General features: G+C 38.0%; 1 protein-coding gene across 5 annotated transcripts in view; it reads left to right on the forward strand.

The window, feature by feature from the left end:
* Positions 1-20,363, forward strand: part of LOC131772913 (LIM domain transcription factor LMO4) — a 31,716-nt gene extending 11,353 nt beyond the window's left edge. For 2 of the 5 annotated variants that reach the window (XM_059088874.2, XM_066164699.1), the window contains exons 2-5: positions 1,560-1,669; positions 16,465-16,663; positions 17,510-17,738; positions 19,680-20,363. In XM_059088874.2, the coding sequence (XP_058944857.1) occupies positions 1,651-1,669; positions 16,465-16,663; positions 17,510-17,738; positions 19,680-19,688 (456 nt within the window). In that variant the 5' untranslated portion in view covers positions 1,560-1,650 and the 3' untranslated portion in view covers positions 19,689-20,363. Of the gene's footprint in view, positions 1-1,319; positions 1,474-1,559; positions 1,670-11,895; positions 12,151-15,933; positions 16,263-16,464; positions 16,664-17,509; positions 17,739-19,679 lie in introns of those variants that run through there. The other 3 variants (XM_059088876.2, XM_059088875.2, XM_059088873.2) reach the window with 3 other exon arrangements.
* The last annotated feature ends 3,018 nt before the right edge of the window (positions 20,364-23,381 follow it).

The raw sequence follows: 23,381 nt of genomic DNA on the forward strand, positions 1-23,381 counted from the left end.
GAGGCATCACACTTACTGCATTTACTCTTCTATAATTCTTTCCTCATTGATGATTTGGTTCAGTGCGGTATTGTCCGCAGAAGATGTTAATTGTCAACGAATGCTTTCAGAAACGTTAAGTTTAACTGACAGAAAGGATGAAATAAAAGTGTAGTTCTTTTAATGAAATAAAAGCTTTTACAATATCACACTTAGGCTTTTCACCTTTCTAGTTATATTAGAAAATTCATTCGTCATTTCATCTGGCCAAATTAAAAATGCTCGCGGGAATTGTCTGCAACGGCTGGTAAGCATTTCGCAGGAGTGAAAAGGAAAGCCCACGAGAGACTTCATGTAAAACCTGAACCATGAAACGTACGCCCGCGTGTCTGTCTTCAATGAACGCCAAACTTCTTTTCGTTTTTATTTTTCAATTGAGATACAAATTGCTGGGTCTTCGTTAAGCACACGCTAAAGCAAATTGAGCTATAGCAAGCGGAAAACAAAACAAACAGGATCTTCATGAATCCGCGATCTGTAATTGAAAGCGCAGATTGATGAGTACACCACAGCAAGGTAGCAAAAAATTTTAATTTCCCTTTCTACTTCACTCGCGATAGTTTGGCCAGCCATCAGGTAATTAACAAGTGAGAACAGAAAATAGTAAATGGCTTATTTTCGTCAAGATTAATTAAACAGCACAAAATGGAACCAGCCCAAAGCGACGCGGTTTATCAGTTTGGCTCGATAATTTTTGTCTCCGTGTCCTTATCTGTGGAAAGGTCTCAAATGTCTGGCCAACTTTTATCGCTCATGTCAAGACGAACTTTAATGCTTCTATGCTAATGAAGGAACGTGTAAAGAAATACGATATTTACTCTTGCTTCTTAGGAGATTTAAGTGTTATTTATACATTTCAATTAAAGAATGGGGTGTAATTGAACGCTAGAGAACGAGCCGTCTCTGCTGTAGAGCTCGGAGTTCGCTCCAAAGGTTGCAATAATCCCTTAACTAACTTCGAATCAGCGCACCACATCTCAAAGAGAAATTAATCGACTGCGTTGCGATCATTGTTCGCTAGCGCGAAACTCTGTTTAATTTTATTCGAAAAGAAACGAAAAACAATTGTTTTTGGTATTCGTAATTAGCGACAGCTCCCGAGGCACTTTTCAATTTACATGGGTTTGTGGTCAGATCCGGTTAAATAATTAAAAGGCTATTTGAAAAGTAGGAACACGGCCTAATCAATAGTATACACTGCATTCAATTTAATAAAATTTCATTAGTGTTATGCTAATCTCCTTGTGGGGGCATCTTTGATAACATAAGAGTAGCTTTTACTTTTATCAAATTTCCCAACTTCTCCGCACGATTGTTTTGCAAGAGGGCTCAAATTCAAAATCGAAGCAAACACGACAGTACCAATTTGTCACGGTCCTCTCGCGGAGTACACGCACCATATCGCCAGTAGACGGAACACGGTGTTCAACCCGTGTAAGCCCGATTACACATTCGTTACGTTTATAACAATATCACAAAGCCTTAGCGCGTTAATGAAACTCCCTTTCTTTCCTTTGCAGGCTGCAATCGCATCCCATTATTGTTTCGGCGGTACTGAAACGAACGTATCACTTCTGGCGGTAAACGTCCTCGGTGGAAGTTCAACGAGCTATGTCTTCTGAAATAAACGGTAAGGCTTTGAATTTCAGCGAGAACGGTGGCAAATTCTAAATTTCTTTGCAATGTTAACCAGATATGTTTTGAGAACACTCCTATGCATGGTGATGCTCGCTTGTCGAGACCTAAGCGTTAAAGAAATAATTTTCTACACAGCTAAATGACCCGCGATGTCAGTGTAAGATTGATTTATCATTGGTTTTTGCGTTCGAAAGGAAAATTATTTTGATGTGATCTAGAGATTCGTCGCAAAATGCCTTCTTTGCGCGCGTCAACTTTGAACATGTTGTCACATTTTTTTGTGGTCTTAGCCGGAAAAACCACATCATAGCAAGCAACAAGATGGCGACACTCAGCCTTTTTGATTGAGCTGTGACCGTAGATCAATTAAACATGCATGGAGGTTTAATATTGTATACATTTTCAATAACAACTCACTCACTCACTGCTCATGTGTGGAATTTTTAGTAAGTAAATCCTTTTAAAAGTGCTTGCTCTTGCTTCGCAAATTGAAGAACCCACGTTTTTGCGCAGTCCTCAATCTACACATGTTTGCCTTCAAGTAATCTATGTCCCTGACACTTCGCAGCCTCATAGACGAGAATTTATTAAAAGAAAGAAATAACGCATCGAAAGACGTTTGCAATCATTTGAGCTATTCTAGTATGTCAGCAAGACATATTCTGGTCCTTTCTTCTCCTATCAGGATTGTGTGATTAATAATACCGCTTTTAACAGCACGAAATTGAAATTATCAACTGGCAGATATTAAAAATGTTAGATTAAGGCGGCGGGGCGCTTCGAGCAATTGTGTACTTAAATAACAATGTTACGTTGATTAAAAATGTGTCGCTGCGTAAAAGAGAAGGTAATATTATCTTCATTGCTAATGGAGGAACTAAGGAAAATATTTGCTATGTTTTCAGTGTGGTGAATCACTTGTATATCGAATACAAAAGAAACATCCAGAAATCAAACAAAACAAAGAAAATAGAGAGATAAAAACACGCCATGCAATAAAACCCGTGTCGACTTTTCATCAGACTGTAGAGACAACATTAACTGATCTGTGGAAGTTTGCGCTCATCAATTGAACTTTCTTCTAAGTTTATAAAAGCAATGCTTTTACGGCTTAAAAGGGACTTAAGTTTGTTTTCACAGTTGTCGAAAGTTAAGTGCGTATTTTAGATTAAAAACACGTTGTTTTCGGCCCTGGTATAACGTGGCCTTAATGTGCACTTAGCCTAAAAGCAGCGCTACTCAGATCGTTATCTCCCAATAGTGCTTTTCCAAGTGTACTTTCCAATCCCAAATTCAACGGTGATTTCCGTGGCCCTCTTTCGCAAGATCGGTTCGCACTTTTTCCCTGTAGGTAATGTTTCAATCTAAGACTGGCAGGTGACAATGTTATGAAACTATTACTGAAAAATAGTTTTTTTTTAACTGTAGTTTTTTTCCAGAAATGAATAAATGAAAAAGTATTTTCAGAACAAAATGATGAAGTTCTGGTCGTGGATTCACTTTCAATCGATGTAATTGCAATGCTTCGTTAAGCCGAGAATAATCTTTGCACAAAGTATCAAAGAAAAAAACAGAAATACCTCGATAAAAACAACGGATTCCGCTTGTTTCAAAGGTAATATGAAATCTAAATTGTTTTTCGGAGGTAAATAAGCGTAGATTAATCAGTGGAAAAGCTGTCAAAGTTCATACGTTTTCTCATCACAGGAAACTGTTTGTTAAAAAGGGTGACGGTCAAAGTCCGTCTGCTAACAGCAAGTGAAAGCCTCGGCGCATGCTGAGCTAAAAGGTTTTAAGACTGTTAAAACAAGTGAAAAACAACGTTTATTCATTAGTAGGTATATTATACTCTGACGTAAGAGCTTGAACACTCCTGAGTAAAGTTGTATTCAAAGCAACACGACGGACAGGTTTATAAACAATCGAGTTCAAAGTTTAGGTGTAGGAATTTTCTGAACCTTTGTTGCGATAAAACCGTTTTGTATTAAACTGTAACAACGTCATGGTAACGATGAAGTGTAGTAGGAGTAGCTATGTGCTAATGTGTCGGACAACACCTGCTATGCCTGGTACCAGAGAGAAAACGTTTATGTGCAAGCGTTACTAATATTTACTGAAATTTCTTGTCTATGGGTTCGACGCACCATTGAGATTTTTTTATGAAGAAGAGTTCGTCTGGAAGTATTAAAAGTCGTATACAGTTATAGCGGTTTAATTAACTTCATTAACATGAGAAACGACGGTAGTGTTTTTGATAAACTAACTAGGGGTCCCACGCAAAGTGTAACAAGCGCAGGATGTACTAGAACAATCTTGCACGCAATCGAGTAACGTAAATATTGGGTTAATAAATACGCTCTGTTTAACAACGAAAATAACGGAAACTAGTAGTAGAGTCACACCAACATACGTGAGTGAATAGTTTTTTTTGAGGAAAAAAAACAAACAAGTTAAATGGGTTGGAGGAACTAAATGTTGTGGTCAGGTAGATAACCATATTTCGAGGAAGCTGTTTGTCCTCTATCGACATGCAGCCATCCTGATAAAGACTTTTGTGGTTTAAGTACGTGTTCAGGCGAGCTCGCGAAACTGCTTTTTTAACCCTCTAGATAAGATAGTGAGAGGGCGATATTTTCGTTCCTTTCTGTATCTGTCGCGATAAGCTTTTATTTTCGCATTCAAATGAATCCGAACTGTAATTTGACATTGATAAGGGTGACGCTTCCTAGCCTCTCTGTGATAAATTGTTATTTTTCCATATGGATGGAGTTAGCGTTTATTGCTACAGTCCAGTCTAACCTTACACACCCATTATAAAAAGTTAATATCGATTCGTCTGGTCATTCAAATTAAAAGTCGGTGCTGTGTGATGGAGACGTATGTTTCAGCTTCTGTATCTCTTAATCTATATGTGGCACTGCCTCAACTTATTTCGCTAACACAACGCAGGCAGGACGCGTCAGTTATCAAGTGATCTGGAACCAACTCTTATCGGCAGAGGAATTGGATTTGTGTGTACAAACGCTTATTGGAAAGATGGAGATAACTTAAGACGTAGGACAGGACAGACTGTGATAAGAACTCTGCCTTTTTTCTTCTGCTATCTGTTATTCTTGATAAACAGCTGGTCCATGATACCTCGACATCGAGTTCTCAGTAGCCTTTGTGATAATCCTTATGTTTCGCCTTTTGCGAAGGAAAAGCGTTCGTGTTTGAGACTCTAAAGTCTTTATTAGCGATGTCTTAGAGAACCATCCGAAAATCTCAGCAAAAAGTAATTGTGACGGACGTTGACGTTAAGTTGATAAAATCGAATTTTAGCTGAGAAATGCGGTCCACTTTATCAGCAAGTCTTAAGTTCAATTACCCCTATACTGAGTTTTGGTTCGGGATTTTCTTAAATCGCCGTTGTTGGATTTCTAAATAAAGTTTTTGGTTAATGGAAAAATCTCGAGCAATCTGTAATTAATTTCACCCCTCAGTGAGTTAGTCATTTGCTTCACTTCATCGCTCTCAGTTGAGAGAATTCTTTCATTATCAGGATTTTTATTTTAAAACGACCTGGCCAGCAATCCTGCCCAGCAATATGATCTTTCTGCTACAGAGAAATCCAAAGCAGCTGGAAATGTGGTTTCCACGATGTAAGGTGTGAAACATAATTTCAGTCACTCCAAATAGTTACTTTTTATCTATTTAATTTTGTCAAGAATGTCCATTTTTCTAATGTATCGTGCAAGTTAACTAGTCAGCTGAATGCTAAGTAGCATCCTGCTTCATTCAATGACGTTATCTGTACAATTAAGGCAAATATTTATAACTATACTTAATAGTCGAAATATGGATGTCGGGAACTGTAGGCGCCACGGTAAAACGTTAAAAATAAAAATGAAGACGAATAGGATATAATCCAGCTAGATCGGTGTTCTCTCGTGTTCATAGTTTTCGGCTTTGCAATATTTTCTATCTGAATATCGATGAATTTTTAATTGGACGCTGTGTGTTGTGAGTCGCCAAAGCAGCACCTGGGCAACACGTTGTAAAGCTTTGTTCTAAGGCGCAATTCTTTCGTGTCTTTAACACCAGATTTTTTTTGTCTGAAGATAAAACGCATCGATTGCCTTGTATGTCATATAGAAAGCTTTTAAAGAAGTTATTTAATTTATTGTTCGGTTCTTTGTGTGTGTTTGCTTGTTTAGCAGCTTTACGCTCATTTCAGGAAATCATATCTAGTTTCGGCGTATCAAATGCTTAGTTCCTTTTGTTTCGTCGTGTGGTGTACTAAAGGCTTTAGAAGCACCCAGTTCAAGAGTAGTTTCATAATGGGACTCCTTGTTTCTGGTGACAAAATTCTTCCATTTTATTTTGAATCTTTATCGCTTACGGCCACGCAGTCGTTCACCTAACTTGGTGCTTAGATGGGGAACATTCACAACTCATTACTGGTGGGAAGGGAACTCAAGTTTGTCTGTTACACAAGATTCCGGACACTGATTCCATGTCCCTAACAGAAAAGCTTATTTTGACTTTTCTTCAGGCCTCCTGTTATCAATAAAAACAACTGTTTTAACGAAGTAAAACATACTTATTCTTCTAAGGCTCTTTAAACACATCACGACCTCTTCCCTGTAAAACCACGTGACCCACCCCCTTGTTCCCTATATCAACAAACTTAGAGAGGGCCTGTTTCAGTTAATGATTAGTTTTTGCCCAGAAAAAGTGTGTATTTAAAGTGCACATGAAACGAAATATTTTGTGTGAAGTTTTAGCTTATCACTTATACAAACTAATTTCGATGGGAGACAAAAACTTAAAACCCGGCTTTTCTGTTTTGTAAAGAGCTTTCATCATCTTCTTGAAAAGATTCCTTAGACTGGAAACGAGTTAGCAGCTGATGAAGTAGTAACCGAAGCGTGAAAGAGCGACACCACTACTTTCATACACTACATGATTAATGATACAGAATGTTGTGCGACAACGCAGACAACAGTTACAGCTGTGGCAGCCAAGTTATCGAGTCTGTTGACCTTAAACTGGAAAACTCTTGTTTCTGTATTTTATCGGACATCACTTATAAATGCTTTATTTTCAAAAACATAGCGTTCGAAAGCATGTGAGTATGAAGTTTAGAAAATATTTCACATGTAAATTTTCCACCAACGGAAAACTAGAACCGGAATTTTTTTTCTAGCTTCCGTTTTTGTCATCTTGAGTATTTTTACTCGTGAACCTGACTAATTCCTAAAAATATAGATTAACTGACATCATCTAACATTCACTTGTTTCACACGCAAAAGTAGCTCTTAAGTCAGGAAACTGTAAGTGAAAAAAGAGCAAAATAATTTCCAGTTTAATAGAAAACTTTTACGATAGCGAACGTGACTTTACGTTATTCTGACTCACTATTTGCATCGCTAGTTACTTTTTGAGATGTTAATTCTTCTTAACCTGAGGTTTCGTTTTGAAAAAAATTTTTACTTAAAGATGGTCAGGCGAACGTCTCTTTCTGTCTAGTTTTTTTCTAGGCTACTTACACAAAACTACAAATGTAAAACAAGAAGTGAACGCTTTCATTCAAGAGGCTGTATATGTAAGGAAATGCCATCGAGCTCGTCTGCACCTCTTTAGTTATTGTAGGGTTTGTTAAATGAAGAAAAAAAAGAACATGAAAATTTTCAGTCAATTTTACTTCCAGTTCGAGACAATATTTACCGAATTTTCAATTTTTCGTCAAGAACACTAAAGAACGTTCGAATAGTTTCATAGGTTCTTTAATTTTTTTCTTTTTCTTCATAACACTCCATATCGAATGCTTGCGATGATGCTTGATGCTTGAGTCAGTTGAGAAATACAGATGATTTTCATTTGAGCTTCGAAAGGAATTCGGGATCGCTTCGGATTGGTTTAGAATACTCACGCCAACCGCCCAACCAATCAGATGAGAGAAACTTAAACCAGTGGGCACTTGGCCATTCGCCTTTTTTTACCCCCTTCATCCGCCTTGTTTTACCCCCTTCGAACGGCTTGCATGTTACATCTTCGAGTTATCAATGATTCTTTGTGCGATATTCTCCTATATTTTGGTTGGCCGTTATGGTCACTCTCGTTATGGTTAAACGACTGTCAAGCGGAAAGAACTCGTTAACGTCTACTCAAAGATTCCCGTTTAGTGACGGTTTCTTCGGAGGTGAAAATGCTTAAAGAAATTCTTCTTCTTCTTGGTGGAATTTAACTTTGTTACGTGATTCTGTATAAAGATATCCACGCCAAAAAGCTTTTATTGAAAAGAAAAATCCCATGTTAAGTTTTCATTTTTGAATGATCAATTTTAAAAAGGAACGGAACACATATGTTTTCGAATGGCAAACACCTGAAGAACGATTCATTTTTGGCATGGTAAAATTGGATGACAATCAACGTCATTTCCTATTTTGGGTTACAGCTGGTTTTTAATGATCAGCCCACATGCTGAAAGTGCTTCGAAAGGGATCCTGAAACAGCCCCACGGGGCCAGGTGTAGAGTGTGTGTCAATCGAGAAACGTTATAAATACATCGTCTAAATTAAGCAAGTAGGCTAGGCAACATCAGATAAGGGAAGAGACGAAATTCTACGTAATTTAAGACAAGGAATTTATCGATTAAATGGACACGAAGGGCCTACTTTAGTCCATGACAAGTTTGGATCATAATAATTTTATATCAAATATATCGAACTAAACGTCAATCAAAAACAGAATACGTTTAAGTATCGCAAGTGTCGTATGATGGCAAAGCCATTGGCTGTGGCGGGAAAAATGATGCGCCGGGCCGCGTAGCAGCCTGAAAAGCGCCAACTTTGTGCGCGAAATGATCTGATACTTCATTATCGTGGCGCCTTAGCTATGCTGCAAACCCACGGACATGTGTTGAAAGCAGATGAAAACAGCTGAAAGAAAGCAGCACGTCTCCGGAGACAGACTCTCTGGTATCTACTGCCCGTGGGCATTGTTTGCTGTTTAATAACATTTGTGGCTATGTATAAATAAGAAGCAACATTACTGATTAAAAGTCGGCTGTGCCGAATTTGAGAGCGCGAACTTCTTCACTCGACTTTTTCGAAGCTAAGAAAGCTGATTTTCCCCAACCCATGGACGTTAAGGAAGGCACTGTTGAGCCTGGCCAGAAGGCTATAAGTTCGGTTCAGGATGTAACGGACAACAAGGATTTACAATGTACCCGGCGGAATATCAATCAAGGTAAGGCAGATCGCCTTAGCGTGCAGGCATGCACCATGTGGTGACCAAGAAGCCCGTTCAATTTGGCGTTTTCCAGTGGTCTGTTTGGACAAAATGACCGCGATTCCTTTACTCGAAATCGTAATAGATCCGTCAAAGCGCCTAACGAGAACTCAATGCTACAAGAGACTGCAAGAAACTATATGCATTCACTCATATTACTTTCCTATTACACACAGTCATCTTTATCATTGAAGACCAATCTTTCAGGTGTTTTCCGTGCATTTGGATTTAGTGGACGGAAAATGTCATCGTCAAATTCTTTACCTTTAATTAGCGAGAGTCAAAACATGGCGTTTTTCAAATATTTCAATTCAAATTTATCCACCAGACTTACTACTCCAAAGAGTCGGAAAAGTCAACGCCGTATATGTACTGGTTAGCAAAGTGTCTTGTTTAACGAACTGTAATAACCGGAAGGTAAATTATTACAGTATGATATGTGTCATACGAGATTAATAATGTTAGGCAAGCAATGGACATATTTCCTCGTTGATTTCTCATAATTAAAGCCAAGTCTAATATCAGTGTGTACATGTGAAATCTCTTATACTCTAAAACTTACTTTGTTTCTTGTAAGGGAATTTGGTATCAACAACAACATGATCTTATGTCGAAGTAGCAACGTTCTCTATTGGCCATGAACTGATTTTCTTAATAAGTTACCATAATTGATTACAAGTAATTCTGTCTCTGTTACTTGGGGAGGAATCGAGGTTAGGGTTATTTTCCTGCATTTGGTGTTTACTGACCTGGATTTAATTTCATAGGGAACACACCACTGGTTAGTAAATTCTAATACAAATACACGGATGCATTAAGACCCTTTTTTACAATTGGCTCTCGTTGTGTTTGTTTTTCCTTCCTTTCACCTCTTTTATTTTTCCTTTGACGTCTTATTCGGATCAAGCGCTCTCATCAATCGTCTGAAAACTTGTTTACTACGAATCAAAAATTTGCAAAGTAATACTTTACAACGTCCATTCAGCAGGGAGCAACTTGTCAGGAATTTGAACATTCTCATTTCTGTTTACATATTAATTCATAATTCGTTTCCTAAATGAGGGTCGCACCACTACATTTGAAGATTAGCTGAAAGAATAGTAGTGAAGGCAAGGTAGCATCCACAGTTGTTCTAGTTAAACCTTTACCTCTCTAGATCAGTTTGTTTTTCTTTTCTTTTTTTTTTTTCTTTCTTTATCTTTTTAAAGCGGGAGATAAAAGCGACTTATGCAGACAGTAAGATGGTTCTCTGGCACCACAACTTTGTAGAGTTATGAAAAATTCAACGCATTTCCGGAGCAAGAAGAACCCAGAAAAGGTTCATACTTAAAATACATCTTTGACACAACATTTATACTCCCAAGTTTGAATCAAACACCAGCAAAATCCATCATTTATTTACGCTTAAAAGGAGAAGGACAAAAATCATGCATACTTGGACAGACCTAATGCATTGAATTTCAGGGCAAAATGTAATTAAACTGTGCTTTCAGCAAGAGAACGTAAACTGCCTTTCGGCTATTTACAGTATTGACTTTCGGTTACGCTTATCTTAAATTTACTTCTAGACTTCGTTAATATAATCAGGCCGATACTTTAGTCATTTGCGTTTAACAATTCGAGTCGGTACTTTTGAGCTTGTATTAGTTAAGTTGTACATACTTCGAAAATATTACCCGAAATGATAATTAATGGACAAAAACCACGTGCACGAAAAAGGAATTTCATAAGCCTATCACATTTAAACCCCTCAGAACCTTTCTGTCGACGCTTGAACACTCCTTTGTTATCTAAATACGTTTTTTACGGTAAAAGTTTGGAAAAGTTTGGCACATTTTTAGTACAATTGAAACCAAACATTTTTCCATTTTATTTCCCAGGAGAGGTTAATTTTTAATCATTTTCATCGCCAAGAACAGCTGCAATGGTAACATTCATCGTTAAACACGCTTCTTTGTTCGATGTGGCTGGTTAAAATAACATTTGTTAGCAGCGCATTGAGATCAATTCACGTGGACGTATTGTTGATAAAATCCTATCTTATTATGTTCCACCTAGCGATACGGTGTTTTTAGGGACGAAACATTTATTTTCATTAGCTACCAAGCATATTCTTGTCGGATACAAAACAATAAAAAAATTCAAAAAAAAAAAAAAAAGGGAAAGAGAGAGAGAGAAATTAGAATTTGTTCAGTATTATGAAAATTGTACAGTCGGGATGGAACTCCATTCTTGGCTCGACCATTTCCAGTTACGGTTACTGAGCTTAAAAGCGTTGAAATTTTTAAAAGCTTTTAGATACTTAGTTCCCATGATATTTACAATGAATAAGATATATGGCCTTGAGGTTATCAGTTTATCCAAGAGATATATTATTTGAGTCTGGAAAAAAGGAAAGAAAAACACCGCAACAAGGCTTTACGTCGTAAAAACACCATTATCTCTTTTGTTATTTCTTCAGTTTAGTTTTGTAAAGCTTTTCAAACAAGCTCAAATAAGACATAAAAGCATTTGTGTCCATTTGCACTTAGGATCTGTTGTCGTTTTTAATGACGTTTTGTTAATTAGCGCTTGTGCAACGTTCCGGTTGAAATTACCAAGGGCAATGCGGAACTATGGCTAATGGCAAGTTAATTAAAAGTACGGAATATCCATTTTTGTGTTCGAACTCTCTTAAACTTTGTGGCAAAAACGATGAATTTTACAAGCCTATTTTGTAGAAGCGCGCGGTGTCTTTCCTCTACAACGTTTGTTACACCTTCGTGTTTTTAAGAGGGCAATGGAAATTTTATTTGCCGTAGCACGAACAAATAACATGGTCTTGTTCTCGTCCATTAATATATGCTGTCCGCAGCTGTGTTGTGCTTTTTACTAATTTGCATGCAAACGAATATCACGGACGAGTTGTTAATTAATAGGGGTTTTAAGTGCCATGTGTAGAGGGCCCAGTCGACATGTCATCAGACCAGTTTGCGAATGAAGTGTCGTAAAAACGCCTTTTAATAGCCAATGAATAAGAATAAGCCAGCTTGGATCCTTGGCGCCATTTTGATATCATCACGTTTGAGCGCGCATTGTGGCTCAACGTTCCCTGAAGTGACTCTTAATACGTTCCTCTCGCCCATGCTACAAGTTTAATAGGAAAATAACGAAAGTCAACTCGAAGAGACATAGAAGATATGCAGAAGCTCACCGAAGGTAGGTTTAGAACCTGATCCGAAAAAAACGCTAAACTAATCGAATCCTCGGTACAGAATTGATATCGTCAGGACTGCGACTCTAGTTCCAACCTTCTTAGCTAAATATTGACACAATTTGACAGAGCCGTTTATCGTTTTTATTTCTTTTATTTCACACTCGTTTGTTGAATCGATTTGTTACAAAGAAACAAAACACGAAATACGGCTGCCCTACAAGAATGATCTAGCATAGATTGCCATTAAATTTTCGTAATAATGATTTTCATAGCCTACATGGTATTAAAATCCTATTAAACAGTCATCGAACCGAGGAAGACTCCTTAAAATGCACTGAATCTTAAAACCGCGGGAATTTTTTCGCAGGTTTTTACAGCATGACTGGTGTTTTCACCCGATATTCATCATCAGCTGTCGACACATCGTAAGAAAGTAGTTAAGACTTTGGGATGGAATTTTCAATAAAAACATAAGCCTGCAAATGTAATACGCTGCTTTATTAGCCTCCTAGAGCAAATTAGAGACTCTCGAAAATCAACAAGATCGAAGACTCGAGAACAGTCCGCGTTGTTGCTAGCAACGCGATAAGAATTTCCGCGCCGGTGTAGGCGCACAGTTCACTACTAAAGAAGTTGCCACTTTTGATATAAGTATTGCGGTGACGACTGTAGTGAAAAGCTTTTCACATTAACCATGCCAACGCCACGGCTGAACACCATGGCGAAACTATAACTATATCGCCTTGTGCGCTCGCTAAGCCATTAACTCAAGATCCATTAAGGCGGTTGAATGTCGAGTTAATTGGAAAAACTTCAGCCTAAGGGGCACCACATTTATTTTCTTTGACGTATGAAGCAGTCATAATGGGTCTTTTAACAACCGGAGAGTAGACACTTCTAAGAAAATTGCTTTGGGAGATCTTTAAGGGCCCTTGGCCTCACTTTCTGACGTGTAAGTGTGATGTGTATCTCATCGTTACCTTCTCCCATTGGCTCGAGAACAAAAGGAACGTTAACACAACAAGCTTCATTAATGTGTTCCCACCAACGATACTCGCCACAGAGTGTTGTTATATTTTGAAAGGAAAATTCCGCCTTTGAGGAGTCACTTCATAGTCTTGAAAATACAAAAAACACACAAAAAAATTACAACAATTTTAATCGTGCAGTGTAACTTGGAAGTGCCTAGCCTAGTGCACGTAAATGGAAATGAGTGGCTTTGGTGCTGAGAGATGGTTAAACAAGCCCGTGTTTTTAAAAGACTGTGATCCTTTAAAACCCGAAAATATCATTCTCCGGCTGATTTCTCTTCCTGAATTTTACAAGAAAAATAAGCGGAAACATAATTAAGCAGTTAAGCACTAGCTAATGGATTTTCTTGGCGCATTTCACGAGCAGGTAATTTCTCACTGGCGCTCTAATTGCTTTGCCATTATTTCTTAAGCTATTTGTAGGTAAAAACTCCCAAGGATACAGTGTGCGATTAAATTTCTCTAATGGCTAAAGAAACAATAAGAGTCCATTATACCTCAGCCACACCACAGCCTTCATACTCAGAACACCTATTAACTAGTAATTACTGAAACTTCAAATTTGCACCAATCACAAGCGTTCAACGCACAATTAGTTTCCTCTGTGTTCTCGAGCAATAAAGACGGTATTTACACTTTCTAAAGACTTAATTATTTATGTAAATACTACTTCCAAAAGCTTGCACTTTGCGTTAGCAAGCCAAGATTGACGTGAGAGTTTGCCAGGGGGAAATTTTTGGGGAGCGAACTAGACTCGAAGCCAAATCGCCTCAAGATGTACTGTTAATGGCCGTTCGTGTACACAAACGCGCATGTTCCAATTGAGCCCTAGGATTAGCATCACCGGTGATGTCTTAGGCACGTGCCACGGATTTCATTGTTTATACAAGAATTCAATTAAAATTTCGACGCAGTGGGAACTTCACGACACCCGTTGTGTTAATTTAAAAACGAAAATTCGATCGATTATGCTTCTATCACAGCCTATAAGACCCCTTGTGAAAAACATTCATGGCCTGAGGTCGAGCTATGGACTTACGGCAATAGTAGCGAGAGGTGAAATCATTGGGACCGTGAAGAAACACCGAGTCATCAATTTACTAATGAACGGACGACCTTCGTCGTCTCATAGATAGAGGATTATCGATGAACATCCATTTGTTACTACCGGGTTGGACAAACTCACTCAGAGATGTAGAAAGGTTTTAGTTTTAAGCCCACAGGAATTTTAAGATTATGGAGTTTTTTGCCAATCGTGGACACCACGTAATGAAACCATGCTATGTTAATCTGGAATGTTTTTGTTTTTACAGTTGTCAAAAGGGGCTCGTTCATGTCTTAATTTGGCGAGGTCTTCTTTTATAGTCACGTTTTTTAATTAAGAAAGTGCTTAACTCTCAAAGATAATGAAGACCGGCTAAAAGGCAGTCGGTTGTATAGGCTAAGTGGCCCACACAACAAGGAAACTAGAGCTAAACTCTTTATTAACGAAGAGTATATTGTCTCTCCTCAGTCACATTCATTTCACATGATAAATTACGCACAAGAACTCGTGGGAACGTGCCGGAGCTAATTGTGTCGAAAATGAGAGAAGGAAGGAAGAAATAAATGAGATAACAGATCAGAAACACGAACGATAAGCTCGTGTTGGCGTGAAAGTCGAGAAATTTGACAGATAAATGACACCCGGCAAACCGGGTGGAACCAAAACGGAACTTTTAATAAACGTGGTTGGCCCATCCATTTGAAATAGGTACACATAAGAAAAAGGCTAGTAATAAAGACGGGCTAGAAACGTCTAGCTGTGTATACCAACGCGGCCCAAAAATTTAATAACTCGGATGGAACCCTGATGTTTTCGGCTTTCTATGAGAGATACATCTCCATTCTGTCCCCCACTGTGAGCGCGCTTTATTGCAATAAACCATCACAAGCCAATTTGCCATAATCTTATCGGCCACAAGAACATGTGGCAAGAGCCTGGTGTGGCGTACGAGCTTGAAGAAATCGATCTTGTCTGTGTTATTTCCCAGAGCAAGATTGCAGGGGTCTTCGCACGACAATCCTTAATCTAATTTCCTTTTAGTACCGTCAGACGCATGCGTAAGACACTTCTATTTAATTTACTACAAAAACGCAATAATGGGTTCTTCAGAGCGAGCAAACACTTCAATTGCTTTAATAATTAGGCAGCGCATCATATTAGTGGTAAATGAATAGCACCATGATTCCTTCGGGCTATATTGGTCAACGTCGCCACAATTCGTTGGAGTGCTTCGTATTTGCTTGTGATTGGCCGAGCCGAAGTTGTTTAATTTGCCTTTAGACAGATGTTCGGCAGGGTATTCCTTGTCAGTTTGTTAATTGCATTCCGTTTACATGCAATTGTATTCGTAACAAATGACCCTTTCAAGTGATTCGGGACTTAAATAAATTGCTTTCCTGGAGAAGAATGGAAAAATGTATTTGAGTATTGCTTTAGCGACATCCGATCTAGGCTGCTAATATGTTGCGCGAATGAAGCATGGTAATATCTACTCCTATTTTTTGACGGAATTTTGCCAGCAGGGAGCGCAACAAACAAGAGAAAAATTCATTACTTTCTCGCCACGTTCTGAATAACAAGTGCTTCCCCGCAAAAAAAACCACAAGAGCTATAATTACAACCAATCACGTGACTTAATTAAACTTCGAAAACTAAACCGTATCGTGTTGGTAATTACTGCAAGCGATACACGGGGTGTAGAAATGACTTAACTGCTGTCTTATTAAAGCCAGTGACCAATCAGGAGCGCTTGTGCCGTGCTCGTAATGGCAACATCTCTCAGATGATGACAACTAATTGTGTCTTGGTCATTTAGGGTTTGGAGCTGATTTGATGTTGAATTGATTAGGCTTAATTCCCTGTCAGATGATGAATGTTTTGAATAACGTACACTGTTACCCGAGTTGTTTTAACAAACAACGACCCCTGGCTAATTCGGACTCAGTGTCACAAAGGCTAACAACGCAACCACACTAAGGGACGGCTCTGCCGAAATTTCCGTCGCCGAGTAAAATGGACAACACGAACCCAAACAACAGTGAGTTCAAATATTTTATGCGCGGTTGAATTAGAACGTGTTCATTGCTCCGACAACGCGCAAGCGAGCTTTCGAAAACGCAAATTAAAATTGTATCCTCGTGTAGAGTACGACTAGAGTGCAGGAAAGCGAGTGTGAAATACGGCGCTGGTCAAAATTTTTCTTCGTGTCAATAACATCGTGTTTATATTCTTCGTTTCAGATCGTTGCCTTCAGGGTGGAATAAGAAGTTGTGGGGGATGCGGAGAAAAAATTTTGGATCGATTTCTTTTGCTCGCCTTGGATCAGTACTGGCATGTTAACTGCCTGAAATGTTCGTGCTGCAACGTGAGTTTGGGAGATGTGGGATCGTCTTGTTATGCCAAAGGCGGAATGATCTTGTGTAAAAACGACTACGTAAAGTAAGCGAATTATTTCTTTTATTCATTCTCGTTTCAAATAGATTTTGTAATGTTATTGCTTCAGCGACGCGGGTTAAGTTTGTTTAAGGGGTATTTTTTTATTTTGTGTGTGACAACCTCATCATGTAATGATCTATTTTGTTCCTTTAAATTTGCCGTGGAGAAGTTGTGTATGAAACGACTGCTTTGAAGCCCAGCAATATTTATGTCGCTGCTTTCCGCGTCGAAAGCCGCCGTCTATTTGTCTCAGTTTTTCATGCGCTATACACTTTCCCTCGTGTTTTGAAATTCTTTCTTAAGTGGCCTTTATCTTCTATTATATATATTTTTTTCTCTCCATTATTTCTTCCCTGTGTCACCGGTGGGATTTTGCATACATTTTAGCCAATGTAATATTTCGTCCATTATGAAAGTGCAATTAATAACGTAGATTATAAAGGCCAGAGAGAATACCCGGTATTAGTAGCTGCAGCTAACCCCAAAACTCATTAGCGTGGTAATATTTCACCTTCGAAAGGCGATTTATTGCGTTTGTTTCCCTAATTCGCAACGCCGTGGCAAATTTGCTGAGACCCTCCGAAATGGGCGCACAAAAGGCAGCCTATTTCATTTGACGTGTATTTTTTCATTTTAATAAACAAGATTTTTAATATACCATGCTCGGAAAGTTAACATGTCTACTGTATTAAAGGCGACAAACTGAATAGCCCCGTGAAGAACAATTTATCGCTATTCCAAATATTGGCTTTATACGCTTTTATCTCTAATTACTTAGAACATATTAAATCCTGAGTTATCAGATCCGCGCTGCGATCTCATTTGGCATTTGCCCTTATTGCTTTTCAGGTTGTATGGCTCAAGCGGAGCATGCGCCGTGTGCGCTAAGTTGATTCCCGCCACCGAGTTTGTAATGAAGGTTTTGGGAAAAGTTTACCACATCGACTGCTTTAATTGCACAACTTGTCATAACCCACTAGTGGCCGGTGACCGGTTTCACGTTGTCAACGGGAGGCTGTTCTGTGAGAATGACGACCCGAGACTACTAAAACAACAACTCCACGCACCAAAACAAACGGTGAGGTAACCTCTTTGAGCCCCCAAACGTCTGTCAAAATAAGACTTCAATAAATTTCATTCCTTGGATAACACTTATTTGGTTTTAATATCTGCGACCTTTTGCCTAAGCTAATATTAAGTCATCAATTTTTGACATTTCATTTGGCTATTTTCGTGAAAGGAAACACGTTTTTAATTTTCCACTGTATTGTCGTATTGCTTTTTACCGTGCTAATCAGCCCCGAGTACACGGATATTCGAGCAATATAAACATTACGCCGACCGCACTTGTGCGTGGAGATTTATTTTCTTCTCCGCTCATATATCGAGTTCCTTCCCCGACTGGGAAAAGGATACGGAGAAGACAATTTACTCGTCATTTTCGGAAGAGCAATTTGCATCCGTGAATACAGCGCTCAGATTATGATCTCTGTTTCACCCTGAGGCCGAGCGATAAGACAAAGGAGGACACTTTTTAATACGAATTAATTAAGACTTTAAATTGGTTCTGCTGCCTTGCCGATAAGATATGGCAAAATATTCAACAAAAAGCGTTGATTAATACAACTGTTAAAACATCGCGAACAATGGCCGGAATTGCGCGAAGAAAACTACATCGATTTCATTTCACATCTAAATGGGCTTAAGTAATTCTATGCCCCTGCTCTCAGAAAACCTTCCTTGCACTTTATGGCCACAGGAAATAATTAATGGACATTTTAAGATCCTTTTCGCGGGCTGCTTTTAACCGAAATTGGACTCCAACTCGCGTCATAAATAATTTTAAGAAAACTGATCACTCATGATTTTTCGCAGTTCAATCGACTGTCAAGCAAATCTTGACGTTTCAACTTTAAAAGCTTTGTTTTACATATGGTGGTGTGACTGGTATAACTGAGAGGGGATTTTTTTTTATTTCTATTAATGAAAAGAAGAATCCCAATTTGCTCTATCTTAGTTATGAAGCTTCATTTTAGCTTGACTGCATGTCGACAAAAGCGGCTTACAAAGTACGTGAATAGTGTTTTTATTCCTAATTGGAAAAAGCACAATTAATGATTCGAAACGGAACCATAGAGAAGAAAACAGTCAATGAAGCTGATTAAAAAAACTAAAATTTACTATAGTGTAATTGAGTAAAATGAAAGTGAAAGAAGTAAATTATCCTAGCTCATAAGAACGCCGCCCTGTTAGATGAAGTTTTTATCCTTATACCCAGCGCTTATCTCTTATTATAAAATGATGAAACCACAAAGTGAAAATTGAGTTCCTTATTTATGAAAAACTTCTTTCTTCTAAGATAACGCACCTTTTGGTTCCCAACACAAAATTAAATTAAAATTTTCTTTGTAAAATGAGCAAAGTATAATGATTTCCTGTTTATTGCGCGGACCTCTTTGTAGTAAATGTTTTAATTTAAAAATTTGTTGAATAAGTCGAATTTGGCTTTTGCGGTTCTGCGCAGAGGAAAAGGAAAAGTTTTTAAATTAATTCTTAGACTGAAGTCAATTATCGTACCTCTTTAGCCTTGTAGCCCTACAAAAAAAATATTTTCTCATTTCTCATTTAAATACAAGTTTGAGTCCGCCATTCTGGCGAATATTTAGTCTAAAAGTATCAAAATATTGAAAAAAAAATTTTTATACTCATGTGTATGGTCTTAGGCTTTAACAAAAAGGTTTCGAAGAAGTAACTCAAACAGTAGTCTTCGAATGGAAAGCATGACAACTTGTCGGGCAAAATTTCTGCTAAATCGTAACCTTCTATCAATGATACCCATTAAATCTGATCAGGAAATCTGAAACATTGGAGTAAGAAATGAATTCTTCTAGATTTCTCTTTTTTCTATTTTTAACTCGCTTTTTAATTGTAATAGTTGCTCTAAGCGATTTAATGGCTAGTGTTGATTGATGTAGTCGTAATTTCCTTACATTTATTTTTTTATACTATTCTTTCTCAGGTATGTTAATGGAAAGCGAGGGATTCGCATGTGATTAGCTTCAAAAAATGACAAAATTAGAAGGTTTTTGTCTGGGCCTGGACGAGGGATAGACGAGTCCTGTACCCGTGATAACTTTGAAGCCTCTAATGGAAAATTGAAAGTTCCCCCAGGCAGACACCCCAAAAGGGTCATTTGAACACTACAATATAAATGAATCCTCCACGGTGGCTAATTAGTGTAGTTTATTTAGCTTTGGATGTCGAAATGGAAGTAGCAAAGCCATTGCTGAACGAAAGGATTATTTCGTCTAAGTGGCCTTGGAATAACATGTGTTAAATTTTGAAAGAATGAAAATTCATTTGAAAATGTTTTAGTTTAGCTCGGAATCATACAGCTTTGCAAAGATAAACTGAAAGTAGATTTGCAACGCATCAGTTACGGAGACAAGGGTACGAACTAGAGGAGGAAAAAATGAAAAAAATTGCAATCGTTCTTGAGAATTTATATTTGGAAAGAAAAGAGGAATCATACCTAGATATTCTGATTTCTAATTTAAACAAATTTAGTATTGTACGTAGAATATATTACTAATGCTTGAACAAGAAAAATAATAAACATTGTGAAAATGCATGGCCACATACAAGTGTAGATAAATGGTAAAATGTGTAAAGTTCTTTAAATAAAATTGTAACTCTAAAACCATATTCGTTATGTTTTATTTATATAGGGACAAAGAATCTATGTTTTCGGATTAATAAAGCTGGGTTAAATGGTGAAAAACAATTTGCTCGTTTTTTAGGCAAAAGTAATATAAAATAAAGCTTCGTCGATTAATCCAGGACGTGAGTACACAAATTAAAAGTGTACAAAGTGTCGAGCTCGCATGGTAAAAACAAATAAAAGCAACTCAATACATCAGGCAGAATTCTTTTTTGATGGATGTAGCCGCTTGAAAGTTTAATTAATTTTGCCCAGGGACAAATGGCACACAAAAAAGAGTGTTGGTCTTGTTTTGTGTGGTCATTAACGCCGTGCTAATTAACTTTTGTAGTCGTGTTGACATAATGTAAAGCAGCATGCATTCTGGCTAATAATGTGTAATATCCCTCCCTGGTTGTGTCAATAAATATTCGTATCAACAGCCCAAAGCCTAATTAGATTTCACTTCACAATCTGTGGTTTTTAGCAACCTTTAATGAAACGGAACGAAGGTCTTGACGAAAAGCTAGCCAAAATATCTCGAAAACACGCTGGTCAGTGGTGATCAAAACTTGTCTTGGTCAGCAAGAACTAAATGCGACAACACTTCTAGAACGTGCCTGAGAATGTATCCGCTCGATAGTTTTCATAACTTCCATATGTAACAGTGGGGCTTCGCAGGGATGAAACAACCAATAAAGAATTTCATAAACTCGGCACAGAGAACAAAGGAGTGTCTTAAGGATATTACGTATCATAAGAAGTTCACAGGCAGCTGAGCTCACACAGCCGCAAATCTTTTCTCAGTTCTAATCTTTCATAACCTTTCCTCTGAACCCTGTTAACAATGGATTCATTAGGAACACTATGACTGCACAATAAATACTCTTAGCCGAAGTATAAAAAGCTGTCAGGTTCCATTCACACTTGATGCTGAAAAGACTCGACAGTTTTCTCTTTCATAAGCTCCAAAAAAACACACACCCTGGTAAATGCACTCATCCACTTCATTTTGCCATGGGAACTAACTCTTTTAAGTAATACTGAAAGTGAATGCCTCTTAGGCTTCCATTATCATTGTTATCAAGTATCGACTCCCTTTTCCACAAAGTTCCATTCCTCTTTACAGACTTAACAGGTCAGAAGAGCAATTTCAAATCATGCACACTGTCAGATTCGAAACCGTTCTCTCACATTTGTGTCAAAGAAGTTTACAGAGTATCTATAATTTGAAACAATTTGAAACACTTCTTACAAAAAGGCAAAGGCAGTTAAAATCATTTTTAAGCCCTCAACACAGAGACACTCAAGCTACAATGACGAAAATGTTCCTCGAGTAGCAGTGGTGGGTTTAAAGCCACTCTCCAAAATCTTTACACTGTGCATCTCAAAGGTCACTCAAACTTGTCACCCAATTACACAAGTGACAATAATTGAAGGCAACTCCTAACAAAAGAAACAGACCGTTTTACAAGCATCACGTCCGGTTTTACTGTCGCATAACATAACTTTCGACCAAGAAAGAATCTGAACAGATTTGCTCGAAAACAGCTTCCGCTTGCAAAGACACGCCACGTTGGAAACGTGACCCATTCCCTTCTTGTCCAATGTAACATAATATTGAGGTAACTTTATCGAAAGGAACAATCCGGTCAACGGGTATTCCACACGGTTTACAGTCATACCTCCCGATTCTTGACCTAAAAACTGAGTGCTTGAACAGATCTGGTCAAAAATGGCTTCCACTTGTATTTAAAGACATAGCATATTGGGTACGTGAGCCAAAGTTGCTTTTAATCCTACGTTTAATGTTTGTGGGTGCCAGACCACCGGCAGTGTTGTCATCCCTTTCACTCCTGACACTTTCAATTTCCATCGATTTTCTCTACACTGATTCGGGCATGAGATTTTGGACTTGATGGCACTTCCAGGCGGGGGCACGTCCTTTACGAGATTCATTAACCACTGTTATCTAAGAAAGGCATAGGTCTATTAAAAAAATGCTGTGACCTGAACGGTACTGGTAATTCACCATACTCGTCCGAAATTTTTCTTGCGGGAGAAGTATTCATATCTCAGTCTACAGCATACCAGAGGTAAAATTGGTGGAGATGACAATTTGTCTCTTAAGTTGTTTGTCACAAACTGATTGAAACCTCATGAGTATTGTTTGCTGAGGTAAAGAAAAAAAAAAGCGCTAAGTAGAACGAGGACAATTTGAAATGAGGAAGATTAACAGGGATTGTAAACCGCAGGCTTAAAAGTAATTTAGCAAAGTGTTTTAAAATAGACTAACCGTGAGGATAGTCTTTTAACACTTAAAACTAGTCACGATTCCTTTGTCCGTTTATTTTTTTTTAATTCAGCGCGGGACAGTCATGTGCCTTCTTATCGCGATTTTTATCTCAAAATGATCATTTCTGCAATGGATACCTTTGGCTTATAACTAATAAAAACCAAAGGTTTTATCGTGACAATTTTCGAACAGCTCTTCAACCGTTAAATACTATCTAATTCCTGGAAGCTTGTGAGTGTAAACTAATGTCGTGAAATTTTCTTCATAGGCTCTAAGAGATTGTTACAATCAATTTCTCACTTTTGACCCTGCTGATGGAGCTCTGTGATCATTCACCTATAAGCCGTTGATTCATATAAGTTTTAAAATGCCCTAAGGGGGAGAGCTCTTTGATTAATGGTTTAAAAAGGAGTTTTTTTTTCAGCAGGCATGAGATCTTACCTACGATCTTTTATTAGAAAAGCTGGCCGCGTTTAGAGCCATTGAGATAAAATATTACACAGTATGGTTGTGTTTTATTATAACCCGAGGCAGTTCGAATTCTAAAGTCTACTACAGTCGTCTTACTTCAAAGGGTAAGATTGCCTTTAGTCTATGAACGTGACTTATTGACGCTGATCGCTATACTGTTCATCTTAAAGGTATCCCATTACAAGAAAATGTAGACACACTAAAAAGCTTTTAAGCAAGCATTCGTTGCAACTGCAAAGTAGGAAATAGTTCCT

The sequence above is a fragment of the Pocillopora verrucosa genome, chromosome 4 (assembly GCF_036669915.1).
Source record: "Pocillopora verrucosa isolate sample1 chromosome 4, ASM3666991v2, whole genome shotgun sequence".
In the NCBI taxonomy this organism is placed as follows: domain Eukaryota; kingdom Metazoa; phylum Cnidaria; class Anthozoa; order Scleractinia; family Pocilloporidae; genus Pocillopora; species Pocillopora verrucosa.